The sequence below is a fragment of the Macroventuria anomochaeta genome (assembly GCF_010093625.1).
Source record: "Macroventuria anomochaeta strain CBS 525.71 unplaced genomic scaffold BU25scaffold_1, whole genome shotgun sequence".
Classification (NCBI taxonomy): Eukaryota; Fungi; Ascomycota; class Dothideomycetes; order Pleosporales; family Didymellaceae; genus Macroventuria; species Macroventuria anomochaeta.
The window spans coordinates 1,491,658-1,514,039 of NW_022985362.1; the positions used below are offsets into that span (position 1 = coordinate 1,491,658).

General features: G+C 52.5%; 8 protein-coding genes across 8 annotated transcripts; 3 read left to right on the forward strand and 5 right to left on the reverse strand.

Moving 5' to 3' along the window:
* Positions 1–3,466: 3,466 nt before the first annotated feature.
* BU25DRAFT_444380 (uncharacterized protein) lies at positions 3,467–4,509 on the reverse strand (the record flags this gene model as incomplete). Its single annotated transcript, XM_033700039.1, has 3 exons — positions 3,467–3,954; positions 4,010–4,274; positions 4,366–4,509. The coding sequence occupies 3 exons, from the start codon at positions 4,507–4,509 to the stop codon at positions 3,578–3,580; spliced, it is 786 nt and encodes a 261-aa protein (XP_033567892.1). The 3' UTR covers positions 3,467–3,577.
* A 465-nt stretch (positions 4,510–4,974) lies between these two features.
* On the forward strand, positions 4,975–7,366 carry BU25DRAFT_405571 (uncharacterized protein). The gene is made up of 3 exons (XM_033699814.1): positions 4,975–6,019; positions 6,067–6,460; positions 6,508–7,366. The coding sequence occupies exons 1-3, from the start codon at positions 5,121–5,123 to the stop codon at positions 7,075–7,077; spliced, it is 1,863 nt and encodes a 620-aa protein (XP_033567893.1). The 5' UTR covers positions 4,975–5,120; the 3' UTR covers positions 7,078–7,366.
* Positions 7,367–10,408: 3,042 nt separating this feature from the next.
* On the reverse strand, positions 10,409–11,315 carry BU25DRAFT_11558 (uncharacterized protein). The gene is made up of 2 exons (XM_033699379.1): positions 11,184–11,315; positions 10,409–11,130 (listed from the first exon to the last, which is right to left on the reverse strand). Coding segments are annotated over exons 1-2 (666 nt in total). The 5' UTR covers positions 11,185–11,315; the 3' UTR covers positions 10,409–10,465.
* A 1,088-nt stretch (positions 11,316–12,403) lies between these two features.
* Positions 12,404–14,253, reverse strand: BU25DRAFT_436105 (RCC1/BLIP-II; the record flags this gene model as incomplete). The annotated part of the gene is made up of 2 exons (XM_033700004.1): positions 12,404–14,037; positions 14,160–14,253. The coding sequence occupies 2 exons, from the start codon at positions 14,251–14,253 to the stop codon at positions 12,404–12,406; spliced, it is 1,728 nt and encodes a 575-aa protein (XP_033567895.1).
* A 236-nt stretch (positions 14,254–14,489) lies between these two features.
* BU25DRAFT_405576 (ser/Thr protein phosphatase-like protein family) lies at positions 14,490–17,067 on the forward strand. The gene is made up of 2 exons (XM_033699815.1): positions 14,490–14,892; positions 14,944–17,067. The coding sequence occupies exons 1-2, from the start codon at positions 14,726–14,728 to the stop codon at positions 16,646–16,648; spliced, it is 1,872 nt and encodes a 623-aa protein (XP_033567896.1). The 5' UTR covers positions 14,490–14,725; the 3' UTR covers positions 16,649–17,067.
* On the reverse strand, positions 16,783–17,670 carry BU25DRAFT_11563 (uncharacterized protein). Its single transcript, XM_033699380.1, has one exon. The coding sequence runs from the start codon at positions 17,512–17,514 to the stop codon at positions 16,918–16,920; it is 597 nt and encodes a 198-aa protein (XP_033567897.1). The 5' UTR covers positions 17,515–17,670; the 3' UTR covers positions 16,783–16,917.
* Positions 17,671–18,001: 331 nt separating this feature from the next.
* Positions 18,002–18,905, reverse strand: BU25DRAFT_405577 (DNA-directed RNA polymeras-like proteines I/II/III subunit). Its single transcript, XM_033699816.1, has 4 exons — positions 18,775–18,905; positions 18,661–18,722; positions 18,449–18,535; positions 18,002–18,342 (listed from the first exon to the last, which is right to left on the reverse strand). Exons 1-4 carry the CDS (start codon positions 18,808–18,810, stop codon positions 18,291–18,293), a joined length of 237 nt encoding a protein of 78 aa, XP_033567898.1. The 5' UTR covers positions 18,811–18,905; the 3' UTR covers positions 18,002–18,290.
* Positions 18,906–19,053: 148 nt separating this feature from the next.
* Positions 19,054–22,084, forward strand: BU25DRAFT_444384 (WD40 repeat-like protein; the record flags this gene model as incomplete). Its single annotated transcript, XM_033700040.1, has 2 exons — positions 19,054–20,238; positions 20,286–22,084. The coding sequence occupies exons 1-2, from the start codon at positions 19,092–19,094 to the stop codon at positions 22,082–22,084; spliced, it is 2,946 nt and encodes a 981-aa protein (XP_033567899.1). The 5' UTR covers positions 19,054–19,091.
* Between the last annotated feature and the right edge of the window lie 298 nt (positions 22,085–22,382).

Sequence of the window (22,382 nt, forward strand, 5' to 3'; positions counted from 1 at the left end):
TGCTCCACTCTGAGGTCACAAGTTCGATTCGAGATGCTTTCAAGACAGGATTACCGCGGAGTGAGTGTCGTGATAGACCTTCAGAAGTTCTGTTTTTGCAACATAGGCTTTATTGGTTGACGAAGTTGCCCGGTCTGAATATCCTATTACAGCAGAAACAGCATCATCGCATTTTAAACGGTTGCCTGTACCTGAGCAAACGGACGGGAAGTGCTGCAGAACATGTGTTATCTTGAGACGTCATCGGCCGTTGTTCAGCGCGTGCCGTGCTTGGAGAAACTGTCCGCATGTGGCAAGATTTATGACAATCCTTCTGCATTGCGCTCAGGGTCTGACGAGCCGTGGTTTTCGGTGGGCTGATTGTTACCTTCCGCGGTCACAAAGGCAAGCTGAAACGAACGCGCACAGAGCTGACTGACGTTGACTCGTACGCGAGGTTGTTGTTTGCGGGGGACACTGCGCGGAGGGCGGGTGAGAACGAGGCTGGGAAACGTGACATCATACCGATGCTGCACCATCGCGATTGCGCCTTGGAAGGTAACACGAGACGAAACAAACGACGGGATAAGCAAGTTTGAGGCTCAGTTGGGAAATTCTTAAATTGATCTGTGCAGCGAAGGGTGTCTATTGAAGCAGATGAAAAGGCAATGAGGTCAACGCCAAAATGGAGGTTGCTCAGGCGACTGTGAGAGGAGGCGATCTCTTCACCCAACTCTTGATCGTCCCTCTGAAGCCCCGCGGACTGTTCGTATCATTGTGTCGTTCAACTTCGACGTGTGTGGGCGTGTTGAAATCCCCACTGAGGCGTCTGACCTCTGGTCGAGAATTCGAATGCGAGTTTGCCCGTTCCGCTGAGAAAGTTGACGTTGTGGAGTGTGGGTCTTTTTCGAATTCGCTCATAGACTTCCGTTCGCCTACATCGTGATCAGTCATGCTTCATTCTGCATTGTTAATATCGCGCTTACCCTGCTGCTGATATTGCAATGCAGCCTGTTCTTGTTCCAATCGCCTTGTCTCGCAATTTGCCTTCGTAGGCACGAAGGCCATCTTCTTGTACTCTTCCATAGTCATCTTGTGATAAGACGGCACAGAGTTGGGCACTCCGACATTCATGGTAGACATATTGGCGTTTGATGCTGGCAACGCTGTTGAAGCTCTCCAAGCTGCGGTCGTCTTCAATACTTATCTCTTGACCCGAATGCGACCCTACCGATCAATTATCTCACGTCACGAGCTTCTTCTCTCACCAGTCAGATCCGGCGGCATCACAACACATCCGCCTAGCCGTCTGAGCCTTGCAAAGTTAGTAATCTTGGTATCTTGGCTTGCCTGATGTTCACTTAAACTTGCCTTGTGAGGGTGACCAGCTCGACAAGCCCCGTGGCAACGGGTGCATGGGACAATGCAGGGTCCAGATTAGTGAGATCTGCGCAAGGCTGTGATGCAAGATCTGTGATCACTCAAGTCATGTGAGACAGGAAAGAACAAATCGCGCAAGAAATGAGGGGTTCGCTGCCAGTTGTTCGTGAAAGTTGTGCTGCTGCGGCAGCTTCAGGCATTCCACTAGCGTGCTCAGCCTCATCGACAATCTCCAGTCTCCATCCTGCAGTACCGATGAGTTAGAGAACTTCATCTTTCAGACATTGCAGGATTGCATCAAATTGAGCACGTGGGAATAAATCGAGTGTCTAACACATGTGAGGAAGGTGCTCTCGATGGTCCACCGAAGATGTTTAGGCTATATCCGCATTGAGCTAAATCTACACACCAGATTGAAAGACATGTCTACCTTTTGTCTTCTTTCGGGTCCACCAGGCTGGCATGGGCAAGCATACACCGAGGCGTGCCGATCGAGCTTTGAGCCCTCTCTTCGCCATCCTTTCCGATATACAGCCTCGTCACCACTTCTGCAAGCTCAACACACTCATGATCCATCATGTCCCAACTCCTCTTTCTGTTTCTCTTCTCCTGACCCTGTATCTCATCCTCACTCGTGATGCAAAATCTCAACGACGAACGCCTTTCCCTACACCTCCTCAATCCCTCATACCTCCGTTTCCCCTCATTTGTCCCATATCTTGATATCGGACAATACTTCCCCAACCAATGTTCCAGCCCAGGGATCTCTCTCTTGAATTCCTTCATCTTCCGATCCCGCTCGTCTAGAATCCTCATCACTACTTCACATCGCTCATTCGGGCTTGTCAAGTCGTAAATAAGTGCCTCCCTATGCCGCCCATGAAGCTCCGTTGGAATTTTAAGCCCGCGCTCCTTTAACCAAGTCTGGAACCAGCGCGACCTTTCTCCATCCTCCTTACTTTCGGCATCTGAGTCTCCCTCAGGTGTCGTCAGACCACTGACAAGTACACAGCCTTGCAATCCAGTGAGAACCCGAGGATAAACGTCCTTTGCACGCCAAATCTGCACTTCGTTCAAGTGATGCCTGCTCCGTCCACCGCTATGATAGAAATCAACAAATCCCATAGAGGAGCGAGGTGTTACGCCAAGAAAGGGCGTGAATAACTCCACCACAGCATCGAGAAGACAGCCTCTCTTCACGTGGCGAGCGGCTTCGATGACGCGCGCATATCCTGGTTGGCCCTTGTGGTACTCTTGGTGGATTAAGGTTGTGAGGATTTTATCGTCGAAGAAGCGTTCCGGCTTTGTTGCTTTCGAATCAATGCGACAATTTGTGTCTAAATGATTTGAAGCAAATGTGGCTTGGAAAGCCGTGACATATCCGAGAACCTTGATGAGATCTGTTATGCCGTTCAGATATATGTGTTTGGAGGTATTCAGAGTGTGAAGGCTAACCCGTCTCCACGAAATATTGTCCTCGCTTGCGCCATCGGGCTTCTGCGGGTAGCCTGTAATCCACAATCGTGATGAAAGAGGTTCGTTATGGAACCTGATTATGTTGTATTTTTCACCGCTGAGCCCGCACGAATAGCCAAGTATGTCCAAAATTGCAAAGGCGGCGAGGGTAGGCCGGTCAAGATTGAAGGGTATTCCGCGGGCTTGGGGGTCAGGTATCGAATTGCAACCAGATGTTGGCTGGAAACATGCTAGACACTGTTGGAAGTATTCTTGACGATTTGGGTGCAATTTTGGCAAAGTCTGCGCCTTGTCTTGGTATTCTGCGAGGTACTTCGCATAATTCCTCAGGTTCTTCCTGCGAAGCCGTTCAACTACTTCGTTGGTTTTCTTTTCGGACATTATGTCTGTAGTAGTCAGATGTAGTGTTGAAGTGTCGTGCTTGGATGTCTCGACAATTGCGCGTCCGGAAAACCCGATCGTCGTTCGTGAGGCTGGAGTGCTTCAAGGGGTAGCAAAGGATGAATGACCAGGACCGGGGAAATATCGAGGACTACAAAGCAGAGTTCAGATAGAGCCTGAAATAATACATCAGAGCTGAAAGCCCTTCAACCATGGTTGGGATCGCAATGCTAATATTGTATAGGTCGAGCCCTGAGTTGAACCAAACAAGATATGAGAAAGGGTATCCACTCAACCAACGCCAGCAATGCCACTCACAGAACGCCCAAACCAAATGCTCGATAATTGCTAAGCCCAACGCTCATTCGTATGTGTTCTCATACGGATCAGCGTCGTCAATGTCATCATCCTCTCCGTTGTCGAAATATTGCTCGGCGTTGTAGTCGTCGTCCGACTCTTCCGAGTCACTCGATGCAGCAGAATAGTTATCATCCTCATCGATGGCTTCTGGCTTGTCGTCGTCTTGCTCTGCTTCCTCGTCTTCGTCTTCGTCCTCCTCGTCCTCAGCGCGCGCCTCTGCTTCGTTGGTTCGACCTTCCTCAAACTTGATCATGCGCTCGATCTGGGAAACAGCGTTGACTTTGGTAACGCCAAGGGTCCTGCGCTTTTTTGACAGGTTGCCGTCTCCTCTTGTACCATCAAGTGTGGGTCGTAGTTCTGCAGGAAATAATTCTGTGACTGGATCGTGTTCATGAGCACAGGTTCCCAGCCGGCCAGCTGTCGCCCAACTTACCGTATGGTCGCTCGTCTAGCTTCGGCAGTCTTCTCCGAACCTTCAGGTACTTTGCTGAATATGTCTGATTGTCGGTGAATGGGTTGAAAAGCGAAGCTTCGGTGGGCGCAGGCTCGCTGGCCTTCCTCTTGAGGCCGTTCTTCATGCCATCATTCAGGATAGTGTAAAACGGCCCTTCGTGTATACGGTCGCGTACTTGCAAGAAGTGTTGTACTATTCTGGCTTCGTCGGCGGTCGGTGGGGGCGCTTGTGGAGGAGGAGCTTCCTGTCATCATCTTAGTCCTGGTCCAGAGCTTTCGAGCGCATCGTCGTAGGTTTGAGCATGTGATTGCGCGCGAGGTACAGTGGATGCCTACTGGAAAGCGCTCAGCAGGGCCCTTCTGAATCTCAAGGCCTGAGAGATCCCAATTCAGCTCAGTTCCGCCAATTGTTACTGTGCCTAACCGCGGGTTGAAGGCTCCACGCGCACCGCCGCGCCCTCCTCTACCGGCTGGCGGCATACTTAGTTACACGTGATCGCTAGAGCTGGGTAATTGTGAGAATGCGCTCCGTATAGTTGTCTCTGGTACAGCAGCGTCTATCGGTCGTGATTACGATGTTGTGATGAATGTTCAAAGCCGAGTCAGAAATTATTTGATGCAGCTGCAGCCGACGACTGCTCAAGTGGGGCACCCTAGCCGACATCGTCCCCGCCTCCAAGTTTACCACCAGGTACAACTCTTGACAGCATATCAGCGTGCGCTACGTCTTTCGTATTGACCATCAGTATACAGGGAATTAGCCCGCCATAGCGAAATCGCAGCAAGAGTACCCTTGGCATATTGCGCAGCACACAACAAGCTCGACATCATCAAGTCTGACGTCAGCCTTGACAAACAACATCAACGCACATTACAAACTTGCCGCTGCAGTAAACGAACTGAAAAGGCGAGAAGTGTGCAAACAGTCGATAGAACGCGTCGAAGGTTGCGTTGACGCGTAGTCACCTGAGCTCAAACTAGAACCTTCTGTAGGCCGAGGACTTCTCGTCAGCCTCGCCCCGCCACAGTACACATATTCAAAGCATCTCTGTTCCCTGAGCTAGTCGAGCTGCGTGTTGCTCAGCAACATCATGGCCACTCCTTCTGCCGTATTGACCGACTTGTCGGCGCATCTACAGGCTGTTGAGAGCGATCCAACGACCCAGCTGGACACGGAACTACTAGAGCAGTGCGAGCTCTTCACAAGCACACCCGAGTACCGGAGTCAAACGTGGAAGGAGACACGGCCGCTGTTCCTGCAGATCGCTGCCTTGTTGCCGCAGCTTCAGCAAGCTCCATCACCTCTTGTACACTTCATCATCAAGCTTGCAACGCCCTATCGGTTCGAAGACATCAAAGATGTAGACTTTGAGATTGCGCTTGACTTACAAGCCACGCCGTTCCATGCGCTGGTCCTGTCATTGCTGGACAAGGCTACAGCGAGTAGTGCTGATACACAAGCGCTTGCAAACCGCCCTGGAGTCGTGGCGTCTATTGTTCGTTTATGGCTTTGCACACAAGACACAGGGGTAGCGACCCAAGCAGAAGATTTGCTTGTCTCTCTACTGAAAGCATCCAAAAATGAGCCGCTTTCAATTGGTGGAGAAGACACGACACACACCTATGGTACTGGCCCAATGTGGCGGCGACTGTTCAACGACCAGGATACTCGGTCTCTGTACTACTACCATACATCACTCAGGAAACTGGCATCACCACCTCTGCCTGTCTTGAGCAAGCGAGACAAGACTATAGCGCAAGCACGACTGCTATCATGGCTACCGCGGGTCGGCTCCATGCACTGGGATAGTCTGGTTGCCTCACATACTGTAGACGTGGAACGTGAGGTTGGGTTAGGCAACAACCAAGGCCTTCTTCATTACGCCACAACAAAAATGGTGGATACCGAAGACGACATGCTCATGTACATGACCCTCATCAACTTTTTCAGTGTGTTGATCACTACGGTCAAGACAACGCCGCATCTCACGTACGTAATCCATCAGGTTTCACTCGATCGCCTCTGACAAAAGACAGACACTACGATTCGAGTCTTTCTCTAGATTTCCTCCAAGAGCAAGGTATCCACAAGCAACTCATCGACTTTCACATCACAGACAACCCTGGCGTAGAGCATTCGTTTCTAAGCGGCCGGACAGCGAAGTATATTAGCGACTATGCGTTCAACTATCCAGAGAACTTCGAGAAGCGCCCAGAGATGCCAACAATACGGGATTATGTACAACGCAACATCCGAAAGTGCGAAGCCTCGACACTGAACATCATCGCATCTATGCCACGATCAACGCTGATACCTCGGCGGGGCTCAAGTCTTGCCTGGGACGATTGTGTCATACTCGACATGCCGATCACCAGAACAAATCAAGACGCACTGAAGACGCTGGCGACGATCTTCCACGGGCCGCCTAAGGTATACGATTTCAATTGATTTCGAACATAGTAACTAACAGCACGCAGGAGGAAATCACATTCCCACAAGTCGAGACGCTAGGATCAGACGCCAAGCGCACACAGATTGAATCCGCATATGCCCGCCTCTTAACTGCACTGTTCGTAAGCAAGAAGCCGAACACATTCTCGGACATCATCAGCCATGCCGAGACTGTTGCAATGAAGGAGAATGCTCTCGCGGCTCTTACTCTGCTGCGCGCTCTCATCACTGCATCCTGGTCGTCCGAAGCCATACCGGGCATCCCTGCGAACGACCCTACATACGCTCGGCTCGGCAACTTTCCCAAGTCCGGTATCGACCTCCTCCTCGATCCGAGCATCAGTGGCGGCGTGCTACCAGCGCTGTTAAAGCCTGCTACATCATTCTCGAATCTCGTCGGGGGACGAGGCGATGCAGAGAATGCAGCGTATCAAGTTGCAATGGCGAAGTTCGATGTGCTGAGGGCGCTGGGGCGTCAGCTGGAAGAGGACGGTGGACGCGACGTCGTCCTGTCTATGGTGAAGAGGAGGATCAACGAGGGGCCATGGGGTGTTGGCGGCAATGCTGGAAGCAGGATTGGCACGCTGGAGCTCTAAATGTAACGACTGCGTACGAACGTTGCATCGACGCTCAAAGTTCAGAATTGTTACCCAGTTCAACGACGACGACTACAAGTGTCCAAAAGAATGAAGGACTCGATTGCTTTCTCCATCACCATAATCTAGTCCCAACGCCAGAGCAACGCCAGAACAATGTCCGAGCAACGCCTCTATAAACAACGCTAACAACTAAGGTGACACGCTATGTTTCTCCATGTGCCTAAGCAGATTGTCCCTCCGTGTGAAAGAGTTGCCACAACCAGGTTCTAAACACTCGATCATGCGGCGAACTGACAGAGCTTGACGGGTTCGCTGATGGCGTTGCAGATCGAGCTTCAGGTGGAAGGCTTGAGAGCAACCAGAAGTATCGCAAGCGAATCGCTTTTTGTGTTTGCGATGGATGTGAGTGCCACGAAGGTAAAGTCAACCGAAGTTCCAGCGTTTGAGAGCTTCACAGTGGCTATGCTCACTTCAGATCACACTTGCGTAGAAAGCATTCTGCGCATGCTTGACACGAAAAATTTGATGAAGACGGTGTATCTGGCGTTGCCACAAGCGCGGGAGATTCAATGTCTGTCCAGCCGGGAGATAAGAGCAGCTGCTCGTCATCGTGTACCAGCGAAGAGTCATACACACCGGAAGCGGTCCAAGCTGGAGAAGACTCTAATGTGCCTGCATTGTGCGAAGATACCGGAAGATAGGGCCGGTGAGAGACGGGGTTGATGTCGAGTCTGAAGGAGTAAGGGCTGAAGACGTTGATTGCTGGGCTGACCCGGAGGTTGTGCGCATGCGATGGTTCTTCTTGGGAGTGTAAATGATGTTGTGCTGGGTTTTGGCTTTTCCCAATTTGTGCTTTAAACACCTAAAGGGCTTAGGTGGGTGAGTGTCGGAGGGGTGAAGGTATCCACCGATTGCCATCTGTTTGCTAGCGGGTCCACTGCACTGATTGTGTTTGCTAGCGGTCCGCTGCAGTGACTGTCCAGCTCATTTGGTTAGTTCAGTTTGCTTCCCACCCTTCACTGCTATTGCCTTCTACTATATAGTCCCGATCGATTCCAGCTAATAGCTAAAAGAATCAATCAACATCTCAACCCTTCTACAGTGAGCGAGGGTATGTTGCAACCCTCGCTATCTGCGCCGCGCGTCAAAGCGTGGCAGAAAGGACGCAGTCCAGTTGATTGGGCGGAGGGGCGTAAACAAAGTGAGGTGAGCGTTGGTAGCAGAAAGTACGCTCGTTCATGAGCTTTATAGACGTTCTGATGTCCAAGAAATAACCAGATGACGAGGCATCATGTCAGGCTGAAATGTTGTTCAACCAATCATCTGAACAAGACCTGAATTGTATGCCTCCCATACAGGCCAAGAGATGCACGTCGATTTGTCGGCCTAGCCTGATCAGGTGTCAGGCTGACACTGACATGTTATGCCTCCATATGAATATGACTTCCGAAGATAACTGGCTACTAAATTGGGAGGGACATTGGGGTAATGGGAAGTGATTAAGTTTGGACGTCATAAACCTTGCAGTGAGATGCTGACAAAAGATCGATCGAAAGATGCTTTGATTGAATCCGCAGCTCTATGGCAATGAAAGATGGAGTCTTGCATCGTAAGCTTCCAGCAGTCACAACACCCGAATTACAAAGAACCATGGCCAACTTCTGTCATGTGCAACCAGGTGCCTCCTGTTCATAGTCCTCGGGAAGCCACTGAGTTTTCCTCCGGGGCTGGCTCATTGCGAACAGAGCAGCAAGCTGACTCATTGTAGACGTTTGAATCAACTGGCAATATGTGACGGTTTATGGAGTGAAGAGGTCATGTCTGCCACGTGCTGGTGCAGTGCTCTTGCCTGTTCCAACAGCACTTTCTTGACTGCACGGGATATACGTCATGTAAACAGACCCTAATGACCCGGTGAGGGAGAACGGAGAACAGAACACAGAACAACAGAATTTACCGATTTTACTGCTTCGCGCGGTTACCCCTGACTTACTGCCCTGCGCGGTTACACCTTCACTTATTGCATTTACTGCAACACAATACGCCAGTCAGCGAAAACAATAACGGGAGTTCTCCGTTATAGGTAAGATGCAAAAGTGATGGACACCCCCAAAGGGGCTCAAATACAGATCCTCTCAAGTGCGACCTCCCGTTGGGCAGGCCACCTTGGTTTGACGGCGAGGTTTGTTAACCAGAAATAGGGGGACCCGCTACTTGTGCAATGCACCTATGAAGCACGTAAAACAGGTAAGCAAACGCAAGCAAGTAATTTGTCGGATATAATTAGTCAAATTGACAGCTGGAGAATTAGGAAGAACAAGCTTGCAATTTTTGTTTTTCCTTATTCCTTTTTCTTTTTTTCTTTGATTTGTTGCGGTTTGTTGTCCGCCTCGAGTGGGGAAAGGGGGAATAGTCGGGCAGAAATCAGGTACGCGAGATAGAATCGCGGTGCTTCTTCTCCTTCTGGTGCTTCAGCAGGTTGTCTTTCCTCGTGTAGGACTTATTGCAGCCAGGAGAGGTGCATTTGAAGTGTCGCAACGTGACGGTCTCGATCCGTGCGAGGCTGGGAAGGTTCGGCACACCCTACAGTTTGAAAGAGGCAGAGGACCTCCAAGATAGCTATATGAGCGAGCAATAGGCGAGCGTCTAAATACAGTGAGTATAGAACAGTGAGTTGATGCTGTTGGCCTGACTTGTAGAGTATCAGACCTGTTACAAATGATGATGCCGTGTGAGGTCTGGCTACGTCGTGTCGACGACCGCAGGGGTTACGTAGAACCTAGGGCAAGAAGGCATACCATAGGCTGCACAGTACTTTTCTGACGCACACTGCCCATCGTGGTGTAGCGTTGAATGCGAGTCGCTCCTGCATGTTGGCGACGTGGCATGCATGGGTCACAAGAACACAAGGCTACGATGTTGTATGCCTCCCCGATTACCTCAATATAGACGGAGGGCCAATCTAGTCCTACCGATCTTTGAACTGCGCATCGTTCCGCTCACAACTCTCACATACTTACTGCAAGCGGGACTAGGTTTCTACAGGTCCAGTTGTAACGCAGTGTGTCGTGGTCTTTGTCTGAGACAATACGAACCATTTGTATGTCCAGTTTCATGCCGACAGTGCGCGTACATTATGCGAAGAGGCGTAAAGGCATTGAAACTGCAGCAACCTTCTAGAACACAGTCACGAAGCAGCAACATGTTTCCTATGATTAAACAACGAATTCACCACAATTGGGACAGCTGTTTCAGTTGCCGACACCTATGAAGAAACTACTTCAATTCGTAGGAGAAACCTTCGATACGTTCTTGCTACTCACAGCATTCCGACCTCGAAATCACCATCTCAAAAGCCCATTTCGCCACCCGGCCGGCACCAATGTTAACCAGGATCGAATAGTACTGATATTTGTGCTCTCCGTTTGAAACTAACAAAAGGAAACAAGAAAAAAGAAACAAGGACATTGTAACGAGCCATGCCTGTTTCATCCATGAGCAGCTGATCGCATTTCCAATCCGGCGGCGAAGGGGTCCAACACTGTTTTAGGCCTTTCAACTGTTTAAGCTCAAACGAATATGAAAGCCGGTGTGATTCTTCGATTGTCTTGATAGCGAAGAAAGTTTGTGGTGAAGGTGTTGTGGTTAGACCCCAGGTTTGAAATCCCATGATATGGGAAGCGTGGTGTGCGTACCGCGGAAACGTATCGTGCAATTCTTTCAAAGGTCGGTCTAGTCCAGCAAATGAGATCATCGTGTCATTTAGGATGTCTGTGGGTGATCGCTGGACCACTAGGTGCCGGAACTGGGAAAGTGGTGACCACACTGCCAGATCTTGACCGATTATGCTTTTGTAGGTGTCTGACCATGTTTTCTCTTCTAGTGAAGGATTTGCCACAGTCGGGTTGGGAACAGTGGTGGACTCTTCGAACTGCTCGAGGCAAATGCGTACGACTGTGCCGGTTTCGGTCCGCGCGAAGGTTGAAGGATCTTTCGCATCCTGGATGTTCGCAGCTGTATCGCCGCACATGTTTGCGGTGAACGTGATCACTAAGCGCTTGTTAGTATTTGCATACTATATGCCCAACTTGTGTGTCTCCTACTTTAGTTGACCTTGACTAGAGAACATTCTCCCACATTCACCGTGATAACACAGATAAGTAGAAGAGCGATTCGAATCAGTTGTGCTGGACGCACAGGCAGGTGTAGTGTCGCTGACTATCCCACTGTTGTCTGTGGGAAGCCTGGGAATATGCTCGAAATTCTGGGTGCTGCTGTCTTCGAGGGGAACCGGAAATAGGTCAACAGGAAGACTGGGGAAATCGGGAAAAGAAGGATCACAAAGGTGGTCAAGTGGGGGATCGAGGATGTTGTTGATGAGGGGAAAGATGAAATTGTCGAGAGGCGGCCAGACGAAATCGTTGGAGGGTGAGAAAAGGGAACAATCAAAAAGGGAATCGTTGGAGAGCTCGAATCTCGTGAAAGCAGAATCGCAATCTGGAGGACGAGAAATAGGAAGGGGTTATGGCGAAAACGAGTTCGCCGAAAGATGAATGACGAGTCTGAACTCAATGTCGAGATCAAAGGCAGTTGACCGATTGGACCCCAACACGAGCGCTTGGAATGCGCTGTGGTGGGGTATTCTGGGGTCTGAATGTTCGTGTGCAGTGAAGATGACGCGTCAAGTTTGAAAGGCAATGATACTAAGGCTTGTGTCCAGTAGGTCCAAAGCCGTGGGCCGGAAAGCATATATAGATCAAGCGAGATGGAGGCATATACCAAGCCACGCAGGTATGCCTTCGAGCCTTAGCGAGATCTCAGCGTGATTGGATAACCCATTCCTGCTTTCCGGTGACGTGTTTGTAGAAGCAAGCGCCGTGGCGTTCGCTTTGAATGCCTCCGAGCTGACACACTTGACTCGATCTGGGTTAAGACTGAACTCGCAGGCCGCGTGTACGATTGGCGAGAAACGAAACAAGGAAACCTTGAAGTTGATGGATGAACCTTGGAAAGAACACAATGTCGTGTTGCGATCGGTTTACAGGTCAACGCAACTGTGTTCGAAGAAAGCGGTGGGTCATTGAGTTGCAGACGGAACAGTATAGGATTCTACTATTACAAATCAACCAAGTCCTATGGCCGAAACCACTCACAAGGCCTACTTGAGTCTCATACAAGAAGACAAGATGGAGACAACAACCCACGCTATGCACCCAAACGCCTCATATGCCGAATGAACGCCTCCTTGGGCGTGACAACGTAGATCCTATGTAGATGGAAATGTGCAATTTGGTTTGAAACAAAACGCTTTTCATAAAATGTGCTACTCCTTCTTGCTCGCCAGTATGGAGTACTGGCCACCGCAGCCAGCCCATGTGAGCTTCGTCTCCCGTACGGCGGTGTTGTCGATGTGTGTAGGCTCATCGACGTCTTCGTCAGTGCCTTGACCGGTCTGGTAGTTTGCAGAGAAACCCCAGGAGTAGGCCTTGCCATCCTTGTCGATGACGATGGTGTGCTCCGGACCGCAGGCGCCGGTGACGATGTCCTTCAGGTTGGGGATGGGCGTAGGCTCGATCAGAATCTTGGGTTTCCCGTTGTTCTTGAGCACCTTCTCCTCATCGTCCTCGGCCTCCAATGTCTCCATAGGAATGCCGGTCTGCGAGCCGTCGCAGCGACCCCAAATGAGCACCTGTCCATCCTTGGTGATGGCGATGTTGTGATGCGAACCGCCGGAGATGGAGGCAACGTGCTTGCCCTCGAGGCTGTGGACGACGCGGGGAGTGAGGACGCTGGCATCGTCGGCCCCGGCGTTCTCCGGGTAGCCTGTCTCGCAGTAGTTGTTCACGCCCCATGACCAGACGTGGCCGTCCTCGGCGATAGCAAAGCCGTGGTAGTCGCCGCATGCGACTTGCGCGATCTTTTGGCTGGGGCGCTTGACTGTGCTGTCGTGGAAACCGACGCGGTTCGGTTGCAGTGACTCGATGAGGGTTCGCTCTGTGACACGACGGCCGAGCTGGTTCTGTTGGCCGTTACCCCAAGCGAAGACGTGCTTGTCCTTGTCCAAGGCGAGGACGTGGTTGGTTCCGCAGGCTATCTGCGTGACCTTGGTGACACCGTCAATGTATACAGGGAAGCGCGCAGTGTGGTTGCCCTTCTCGAAACCGAGGATACCCTCATTCTTGCGGAACGTGCCCCAGCCGTAGATGGCGCCCTCGGTGGTGAGGGCGAAGGTGCAGCTGTCGCCCGCAGCAACATCGACGAAGACAGTGTCCTCGGGGAAGTACTCGGCAGAAACCGCGGTCGGCGTGGCCTCGAGCTCGTTCAGGCCACCAGTCTCGTCGTCCGAGTCCGAGTCTTCGTCAGCGTCCATGTCACGCAGCTTGATGTTAGCGTTGGATGTGTCGCGACCAAGGGCGCCGTTGTCGTTGACGCCCCAGGTCAGGATCTTGTTGTCCTTGGTCAGCGCAACGACGTGCATGCCGCCTGCCGCGACGCGCACGACGTGCTGGTTGCTCAGTGCCTCGTTGTAGCGCGGGCGCTTGACGTCGATGGCCTTCTTGGTCGCCCCGAAGCCGAGCTCGCCGGAGCTGCCCTCGCCGAAGACGAAGACCTTCAGCGGCTCTGTGTAGCGGATCGCGTTGATCTCCGTCTTCTTGCCGCGCACCCGTCGCGGGCCGCGAGGCAGAGGCTTTGATGGGTCCTGCAGGGGCTTTGCCGGCTTGCGCGCAGCGCTGGGGCGGTCGACCTTTGCCTTCTTGGCCTCTGGCTCGGCCTCTTCCTCCTCCACGTCGCTCTCCTCGTCCTTCTTGCGCTTGGCCATCTTCTTCGCAGGCGCAGGCGCGGGCGCGGGTGTCGCCGTTTTCTTTGCGCGCGCGCGTCCAGCAGCTGGGAGCTTGTCAGCACGGCATGCGTTTGTTGGGACGCGTCGCAGTTTACGCTTTGAGGAAGCTCCCTCCGCTGCGCCGTTCACAGCAGTGCCGTCTGTAGCGGCGGCAGGCTCTGTTGTCTTTGCGCGACTGGGGCGCGTGCCTGGCCGACGGGTTAGCGAGACATGCGATAGCTGTTGTGAATGATGTAACACATGCCCGCAGTGCCATTGACCTTGTTCTCTTTATTTTCTTTCGTCCCAGCAGGCTTTGCGCTCGCAGCGCGGGACAATGCAGCACGAGCCATTGTCTGCGAGTTCAGACTTGATGGGTGGTGCGCGGGTTGGGTGGCAGTGTTCAAGAAGTGCTGGTGGTGTGTGTTGTGGGCCTAAAAAAGTCGCGAGTTGGTTGCTGCTCGGAGGCTGGTTACATCAACGCTATGCTTAATACGACAGGGGTCACGTTGGTAGCTCGTGCACGCCCATTCACTCTCAAACGCCAGGCTCACCAGTCACTCTCGACTCTTAGGTTCACCATTCACCCTCAACCCTCGCATTCACCATTCGCCCTCTCACTTGTCTGTCACGTGCTCACTGTTAAACCGCGTTTGTGATCCGCGGTTTCTTGATTGTATTCTGTGAGGCTGCGCTAGGTCACACGGAAGGCAGCATCCAGGCACCGTTTCAGCACCTCGATGGTCACCTGAACGCGCCTCGAGTATCCGCCGCGTCCTTCGTCCCATCGTGCCTGAGCCTTTTGTCGCACATAGTTCATTCAGCATGTTCAAGAGCACAGCGTTCCTGTTTGCGTCGCTCAGAGCGGCGTCCTGCGCGCAGCCAGAGGCTCAGCAGCCAATAGCAGCGCCTTTGCGTGAGCTACCCTGGGCACAGCTCAACTTCCTGCATACCACCGACATACACGGCTGGTGGGGTGGCCATCTGCAAGAGTAACCATGCCCCTCTAAAGAGTAAGTCGACGCGAGTCTGACGTGCAGCAGAGCCTCTTTTTCAGCAGACTGGGGCGACTATGTTTCCTTTGCCAAGCACATGCGCGACAAGGCTGACGCAGAGGGCGTCGATCTTTTGGTTGTCGACACAGGTGATAGAGTAGAGGGCAATGCCATCTATGACTCGTCGAAGCCTCGAGGGAAGTTCACATACGAGATTGCAAAGGAGCAGCACATCGATCTCATCAGCTCTGGCAACCATGAGCTTTACAAAGCAGACACTGCTGAAGGCGAGTATTACCACACAGTGCGCGATTTCCAAGGAAGCTACCTGGCCTCAAACTTGGATATATACGACCCCAGGACTGGGTACCTGGAGCCGCTCGCACCGCGCTACAAGAAGTTCACTACGAAGAACCAAGGGATTCGCGTCTTAGCGTTTGGCTTCATCTTCGACTTCACAGGCAATGCGAACAATACTGTCGTAACAAGAGTAGAAGACACCGTCAATGAAGACTGGTTCAAGGAAGCATTGAAAGACGACGACCTCGACTTGATTGTTGTCTTTGGCCACGTTGATATCCGCTCTCCCGAGTACGCGATCTTGTTCTCTACCATCCGCGCGGCGCACAACGATCTGCCAATCCAGTTCTTCGGTGGACACTCACACATCAGAGACTACAAGATCTTCGATGACAAGTCCGTCGCACTCGAGAGTGGTCGATACATGGAAACGCTAGGCTTCATGTCCATCGATGGGCTCAGCACCGGTGGCAAAGACGAAAGTGCAGCCACACCTCAGAAGCCGGTAGTCACCTTCTCCCGTCGCTACATCGACAACAATCTCTTCTCACTGCGCCACCACAGCGGCAAAGACGAGAAGACCTTCCCTACCCAGTATGGCCTCAATGTCTCAAAAGCCATCGGTGACGCCAGAGACTCCCTCGATCTAACAAAGAAGTACGGCTGCGCTCCACGCGATCTCTGGATCAGCAGACGCCCATACCCGCACAAGGAGAGCATCCTCTCATGGATCGAAGAAGAAGTTCTGCCTGACTCCATCGCCGAATCGCAGCGTATCAAGAGTGGCGGCAAAGCACTCGTCATCCAAAACACCGGCGCTATCCGCTTCGACGTCTTCAAAGGCGCATTCACCAAGGACACAAAGTTCCTCGTCTCGCCCTTCACCAGCCCACTGCGACTCATCAAAGACGTGCCGTACAAGGCTGCTAGCCAGGTCATCAAGCTTCTAAACAATGGCGGGCCGATACTGCTAGAGATGATGGAAGCAAATGCCTTTCTGCAGCCGCCTGAAGTCACCGCAGCACGGTTTCGACCAGACTTGCTGTCATTCGCTCAATCGTTTGAGAGCCAGAGTGGTGGTGGTGGTGGTGGTGGTGGTCAGAGTCCCATGCTTGCCGAGGTACCAGCACTTATCCCTGGCTACACCACCCACGACGACGCCGGCATCGACGGTGACGACACCGTTCACTCCAAAATCGCATTCTACAACGTGCCAAACTGCATACAATCCGCAGTTGGCTTCGACTCGAACAACAAAGATGAGGAGCCGCAGACTGTGGATCTCATGTACAACGGGTTTATCCAGAAGTGGATACTCATGGCGCTGCAGTACATTGGGCAGAAGTACACGAGCGATGACACGGAGGTCTATGCGCAAGGAGAGAGTTTTACGGATATCATGACTGGCTGGGTGGAGAAGCATTGGGCGAGTGAGGGTGAATGTCCCAAATAAGCACAATGAGAGCCCTATGATTCCAGCTTCCCGAGCACCACGCCGCCAGCCTCGATTGCAATATGTAAGTAGCTCAGCCGTGCAACTTTCCTGCAAACCCACACCTGCACATCATCAGCGTTCTCCCCTTTCGCATACGAGTTCACTATCAACGCATCCATCCTGATGCCCTTGAACTCCCTCGCCGACACCTTCTGCTCAAACGCCATATCAATCCCCGCAAACCTCATCCTGCGAAGTCGACCATCGGATCAATCGCCGATCCTCGCTTACATTCTTGACGCTGGAGGGCAGTGGCGTACCCCTGGTATTGCATACGAGGTGGCTCGCAAGTCTGACGATATGGTAAAGTGGCGACAGGAGAGCAACACGAGCGACGTGGCAGTGCAGAACCGTAGGTGACTCTTTTTTTTTTTTTTAGCGGCGTTGCGTGACGAAATGGAGCTGTGGAGGATGTCAAGGCAGTCACACGCCGCGCTTCGCCATTTGTTGAAGAGAGGTACCGATGGATGCCAAATAGGTGCGAGGGTGCCGGGAGCCGCGTTTGCTTGTCGCTCTGCGGTCGTTCGAAACGCGAAAGACCGTGATGAACATGACGCTGTACTTCCCACGGCTAATGGAAGCATCCATATTGCGTAGCCAAGGCATAGTATCTCTTCCGACTGCCGCCAAGCCTTCCATGTAAGGCTTGATCCTCTAGGCGGCTCGTGAGCGGACGAGATCCACAATGCATCGTTGGCCAACGGGGAACTGGGTTCACCGAAAGGATCAGGGTTGACATCGTGGACCTCTGGGTGTTCTGGCACGTCTAAGTTGGTTCGGAGACCGAGTGATTCGACAGCTGGTTCTCGCTCAGTAATCGTCATTGGAGAGGTTCGGCGCGACGATCGTGCTGCTTTGGCGGGAAACCTCGGTTTTCCAGGGCAGATGCACTCAAGATATCGAGACAGGCATCGAGAGCATGGTAGTGTGTCATTACATCTCAGCTTCGAAGCAGCGCACGGGTAGCACGCGCGCGACCCTTCGGAAAGGCGTCATCTTTGAGAGGTCTGGTGTGTTCGCTCATGCCTTTGTAGACTGTTGGTTCTGGCAAATTGCTTGTTGCAGACAGTGCAGCTCACAGCTTGATCTTTGTGGCTTGCTTGGTGGCGTCTGAAGTGTGAGCTTCTGGTGAATTGTCAATTGTAGACATCGCAAACGTATCGGCGTTCCGTGATCACTCTACAATAATGTGGGTGATGTTCCTGTGGGGTTGTCAGGAGTCCAGTTGTTGCTGGCAAGTCAAGTGGGAGATGCAGGTGTGGGCAAGAGTCAGCGTCATTCAGCACTAAACGGTACCGTGCAAAGGGAACTGCCGTGTTCACACCTGCCATCGTATTGAGTCCCGTGAATGTCAAATACTAGCTCCAAACCAAGGCCCTACCTTTGCCTTTCTATGCACATGTTTTTTGGAAATACACGGCTTCATGGGTAGAATAGTCGTTGCAACGCATAAGAGGCTGATCATATTACGGTCGTAGGACTTCAGCCTCTGATGTGACAACTTCCAAAACCAAGCTTGTCCAAAAATGTTTTCCTCCCAAGAACGCCATGTAAATGCTTAAAGACTCCAGTATCGCTATTTCGAGGTCGCGTGCGACGTTTACCGTCCCTGGCGTGCGGCGCGTGCCTGTTCTCGTTCGCTTGCGTTGTACCTAGAGACGACCGTTAGCCCCTGACCGGTATGCAATGGCATCTTGTTGGCACGCAGCTTCGCGCATTTGCTTCGCTGTCGCGGCTTTGTCGGCGCTGGGAACGTACTTGAGGAGTTTCTCGATCAGATCGACGTGGGTGAGGATCATACGGCGGCAGCAGTAGCGCGTGAGACCGAGCTCGTCGAGGGCATCACTATGCGTGAAACATGTTAGCAACATGGGTCCAAAGGTCAGGGCGTATGCGGAAACGTAGGATTTGGTGAGATATCGCGGCGGGTGGAGCGTAGTATCGAAAGGAGGTAGGAAGGGCGGTCGTACACCTCGAGCTTGTTCTCTTGGGTCAACATGACCATGTAGCGCTCCCAGAGGTCACCGGTGACCTGCTCTATGATCAGTATGCGCCGCCTCCAGGCTCGTAGATATTGGTCGCACCTTGCCGCAGGAGAAGCAACGGATGGGGACAATCATTTTGGCGGCCGGTTGTTATTTGTGCGGGGTTTTATGAGCTCTGCGATCAAACTCTGCTGGGTTTGAGGGTTTGAGGGTTGACGCCGGTTTCGTTGTTGCGCGCAGCTCGTGATGGTCGCTGGCTGGTCAAAGAAAGTTGCGGGCGCGCCAAGAAGGCGGTGAAAGACTAGCGCGAACTGGGTCAAAAAGTTTCGAACTTTTGGATACCGAGCTTGCGCCAGCTGTGATATACATTCGTTAGGCGACAACTTTCTCGAGGATTTCTCGAGAGCTGATTTGAAATGGCGGACAGCACTCTACAGCTAAAGAGGAAGAGGGAAGGCGCGGAGGCGCAGAGGAAGAAGGCAAAGACGCAAAAGAAGACTGAGGCAGGCGCGGGACAGGATGTGGAAGTGGTTGCTACACCAGTAGCCAAATCGATACCGAAGCCTAAGCAGACTCCCAAAGCAACACCAAAGTCGAAGGACGCCCCCAATGCGACACCGAAACCCTCGAAAACGAACGGCACAAGCGGCGAAGTTGCATCAAAGACGAAAGCGAAGAAGCAGAAGTCCAAGGGTTCAGGGAACTGGAGCGTCTCATCTGCTCAAGGTGGCTGGTTCTTGCCCCGCGATCCTGTCTTCTCGGTCGATGAGAAGTTCATCATCCTTGCTACCCAGAAAGCGCTCGAGATCTACGCCGCCGACTCGTCTCTTCTGGCATACAAGCTCCCCGTGAGCGGTTCTGGAGAGGTCACAGCATATGCTTTGTCTGCCACCGACTCGAACCGAGTCTACGTCGCCGAGTCTACTGGGTTGATCACATTGTGGGACTGGGTATCTAGGCAAAAAATTGGTCGCTGGGACATCGGTGCGACTGTACGGAACATGACAGTCGTTACGCACTCTGGCGAAGATCTCGTCTACTGCCACGAACCGGGCAAGAGCCACATCGTCAACGTACATGCACTGCGAACAGGAGCCCAAGCCTCGACCACCGAACTCAAGCCCATTCTGAAGACGAGCTCGACGATCCTGGACATTCAGGTGTTGCTGCAGGGGAAATTCGTCGTTGTGGCTTGTGGCGACTCGCTGATGGTGGGCAAGCGCCAGAAGCAGAGCAAGACCGCTGTACAGGACTTCGAGTACGTCTGGCGCGAGCTCAAGTTCGCTCAGCGCGTTACGACATTCAACGCTTATGTCCGCGACCCAGTTGAGGTATCAGGAAAAGCCGCGAAGCCTGCCCAGGATCAGAGGGACATCATCGATATTGCGATTGGTGATGTATCTGGTGTGATACTCTTGTTCGAGGATATCTTGGCAACTTTCGCCGCCATTGAGAGCACCCAGAAGGCAGGGAAGACGAAAGCAGACAGCGCTGAGAGTCTGAGGCCGAAGAAGTTGCATTGGCACAGGGACGCTGTAGGATCGGTCAAATGGTCGTTGGATGGTAAGTAATACAGGCAAAGGCGCGGGGTCACTGGCTAACATATACAGGTAACTATGTCATCTCTGGAGGCGATGAGACCGTCATCACAATCTGGCAGCTCGCAACCGGGAAGCCGCAGCACCTACCGCATCTTACAGCCGCGATCGAGAGCATTGTAGTCTCCCCTTCAGGCTCCTCGTACGGCGTTACATTGGCAAACAATTCTGTCATCGTCCTCTCGACTACCGAGCTCGAGGCTAAAACCAACATTGTTGGCATTCAGTCACGCCGAATCGAGATCGAACAGCTGCCAAAGAACGCGGACGCAGAATCACCGCCCGCCTCCTACGAGATCTTCCAGCCGGTGCCCTTGACCATCAACCCGATGAATCCAGCAGAGGTGATGTTCTCTGTGCCTTCGTCGCAGCCGCGCCACCGAAGCGAAGGGCTTCGTCCTGAGCCTTACCTGCAGACGTACGACCTCGCCAATCAACACACCACCTCGAAGCAAGCTTTGACTCGAAACAACGCAACCGACCCAAATTTGACCCCAGAAGGCCGACGAATTCTCGAACCCACAGTTACCCTAGCGCAAGTCAGCCACGATGGCGAGTGGCTTGCTACAGTAGACGAATGGACGCCGCCTCAAGCCGACATATCCTACCTTGACGAGGGCATTCCCGAGTTTAGGGAAGAGGAGCGCACCCATCGCCGTGAAGTGTACCTGAAGATTTGGCGAAGAGATGTACAGAGTGGGCAGTGGAAGCTTGAGACTCGATTGGACGCACCGCACTTCTTCCAGGACATCTCTGCAAACGGAAAGGTGTTTGACTTGATCGCCGATCCTACCGCCCCAGGATTTGCTACAGTCGGAGAGGACCATTTTGTCCGAGTGTGGAGACCAAAGACAAGGCTTAGAGATGGTTTGGTCGTACGCGGAGCTGAAAAGCAAGGTCTTGTTACTTGGTCGCTCGACTGCTCAGTCGAGATCAGCGACAAGCTTGATGTCCTCGACGCGGGTGCGAATGCCCAGCAGGCTCTCCCACTTCGAAATTCGCGTTTGGCATTCTCCGCAGATGGCTCGGTTATGGCCGCCGCTATTTCCTGGGCTTCAGATGAAGACCCTGGAGTTGTTCATCTGATCGACGCGAACACTACCGCCATTCAGCGATCCTTGACCGAGGTCGATGTTGTTGCACTTAGTGGTCTCGCAATCCTTGACCGCCACCTCATCGTTGTCGGAGACTCCATCACAGTCTGGGATATGGTCCGGGATCAGCTGGTGTACTGTGTACCTATCAACACTCCTGGCATCGATCGCTTCGACCGCATTCCTCTCGTCAAGCTTGCTACTAATGAGACCGACAGCACGTTTGCTGTATCGATACCACGCTTCGAGAACAGTAACGCGCGCTTCCAGAGGGCTTCGTCTACTATTCAAGTCTTCAAGCCTCAGCAAGCAGGAGCTCTTTGGTCAACCAAGAACTCTACCATCAACCTCGCTTTTGCATCTCGACATAGCGAGAGAGGGTACGTTACCCTTGACTCAGCAGCGAACATTCGTGTCATTACTCCCACCAGTGGCACGGTACAGCTGCCAACACCTCCCCCAGAGGAGATGCCTCAGCAAACTTCATATACCCAGGCAGAAGACGTCATGGACGTCGAAGACGATGACATTCTGGTATTATCAGCTATCGATGATGTTCTTAACAGCGAGGAGAGTGATGCGGTTGTGGTCAAACCCGAGCAGCTGCAGCAGATGTTCGAAGAAAGCGGCCAGAGCCATGCGACAGGTTCCTTGAGCGCACTACTCAGCGCTGTCATAGCATTACACCAGAAGCCTACATCTCTGCCCTTAAGATAGCGAGCATTCAATACATTTCTATTTCGCCTCCTCAAACATATTTTCTCCTGTACGTGGGAGGCTGTGCCTCGGTGACAGTTGCCGACCGGCTAGATTCAGCGCTAGTTGCACCTTGATGTGCAGCACCTCATCTGTCCATCCATCTACTCTCTTCTGATCTCAATACCGACTTCCTAAAACTACACAGCCTGTGCAGCACCAGTCATCTACAGCTTTGGCGCCCTCGATAATACTTTAGGCTTTCAATGTCTTGGCGAATTCGGTTCACCACCACACCGACGGAGCAAGTGCGCGAATC

Coding starts and splice junctions, on each gene's coding strand:
- BU25DRAFT_11563 (XM_033699380.1), bottom strand. CDS start 17,514: ATGACGATTACTGAGCGAGAACCAGCTGTCGAATCACTCGGTCTCCGA.
- BU25DRAFT_405577 (XM_033699816.1), bottom strand. CDS start 18,810: ATGATTGTCCCCATCCGTTGCTTCTCCTGCGGCAAG. Junction 18,536..18,660: donor CAAGAGAACAAGCTCGAGGT/GTACGACCGCCC, acceptor TTTCACGCATAG/TGATGCCCTCGACGAGCTCG. Junction 18,343..18,448: donor CTGATCGAGAAACTCCTCAA/GTACGTTCCCAG, acceptor GGTCGTCTCTAG/GTACAACGCAAGCGAACGAG.
- BU25DRAFT_405576 (XM_033699815.1), top strand. CDS start 14,726: ATGTTCAAGAGCACAGCGTTCCTGTTTGCGTCGCTCAGAGCGGCGTCC. Junction 14,893..14,943: donor TGGGGTGGCCATCTGCAAGA/GTAACCATGCCC, acceptor GACGTGCAGCAG/AGCCTCTTTTTCAGCAGACT.
- BU25DRAFT_405571 (XM_033699814.1), top strand. CDS start 5,121: ATGGCCACTCCTTCTGCCGTATTGACCGACTTGTCGGCGCATCTACAG. Junction 6,020..6,066: donor AAGACAACGCCGCATCTCAC/GTACGTAATCCA, acceptor GACAAAAGACAG/ACACTACGATTCGAGTCTTT. Junction 6,461..6,507: donor TCTTCCACGGGCCGCCTAAG/GTATACGATTTC, acceptor AACAGCACGCAG/GAGGAAATCACATTCCCACA.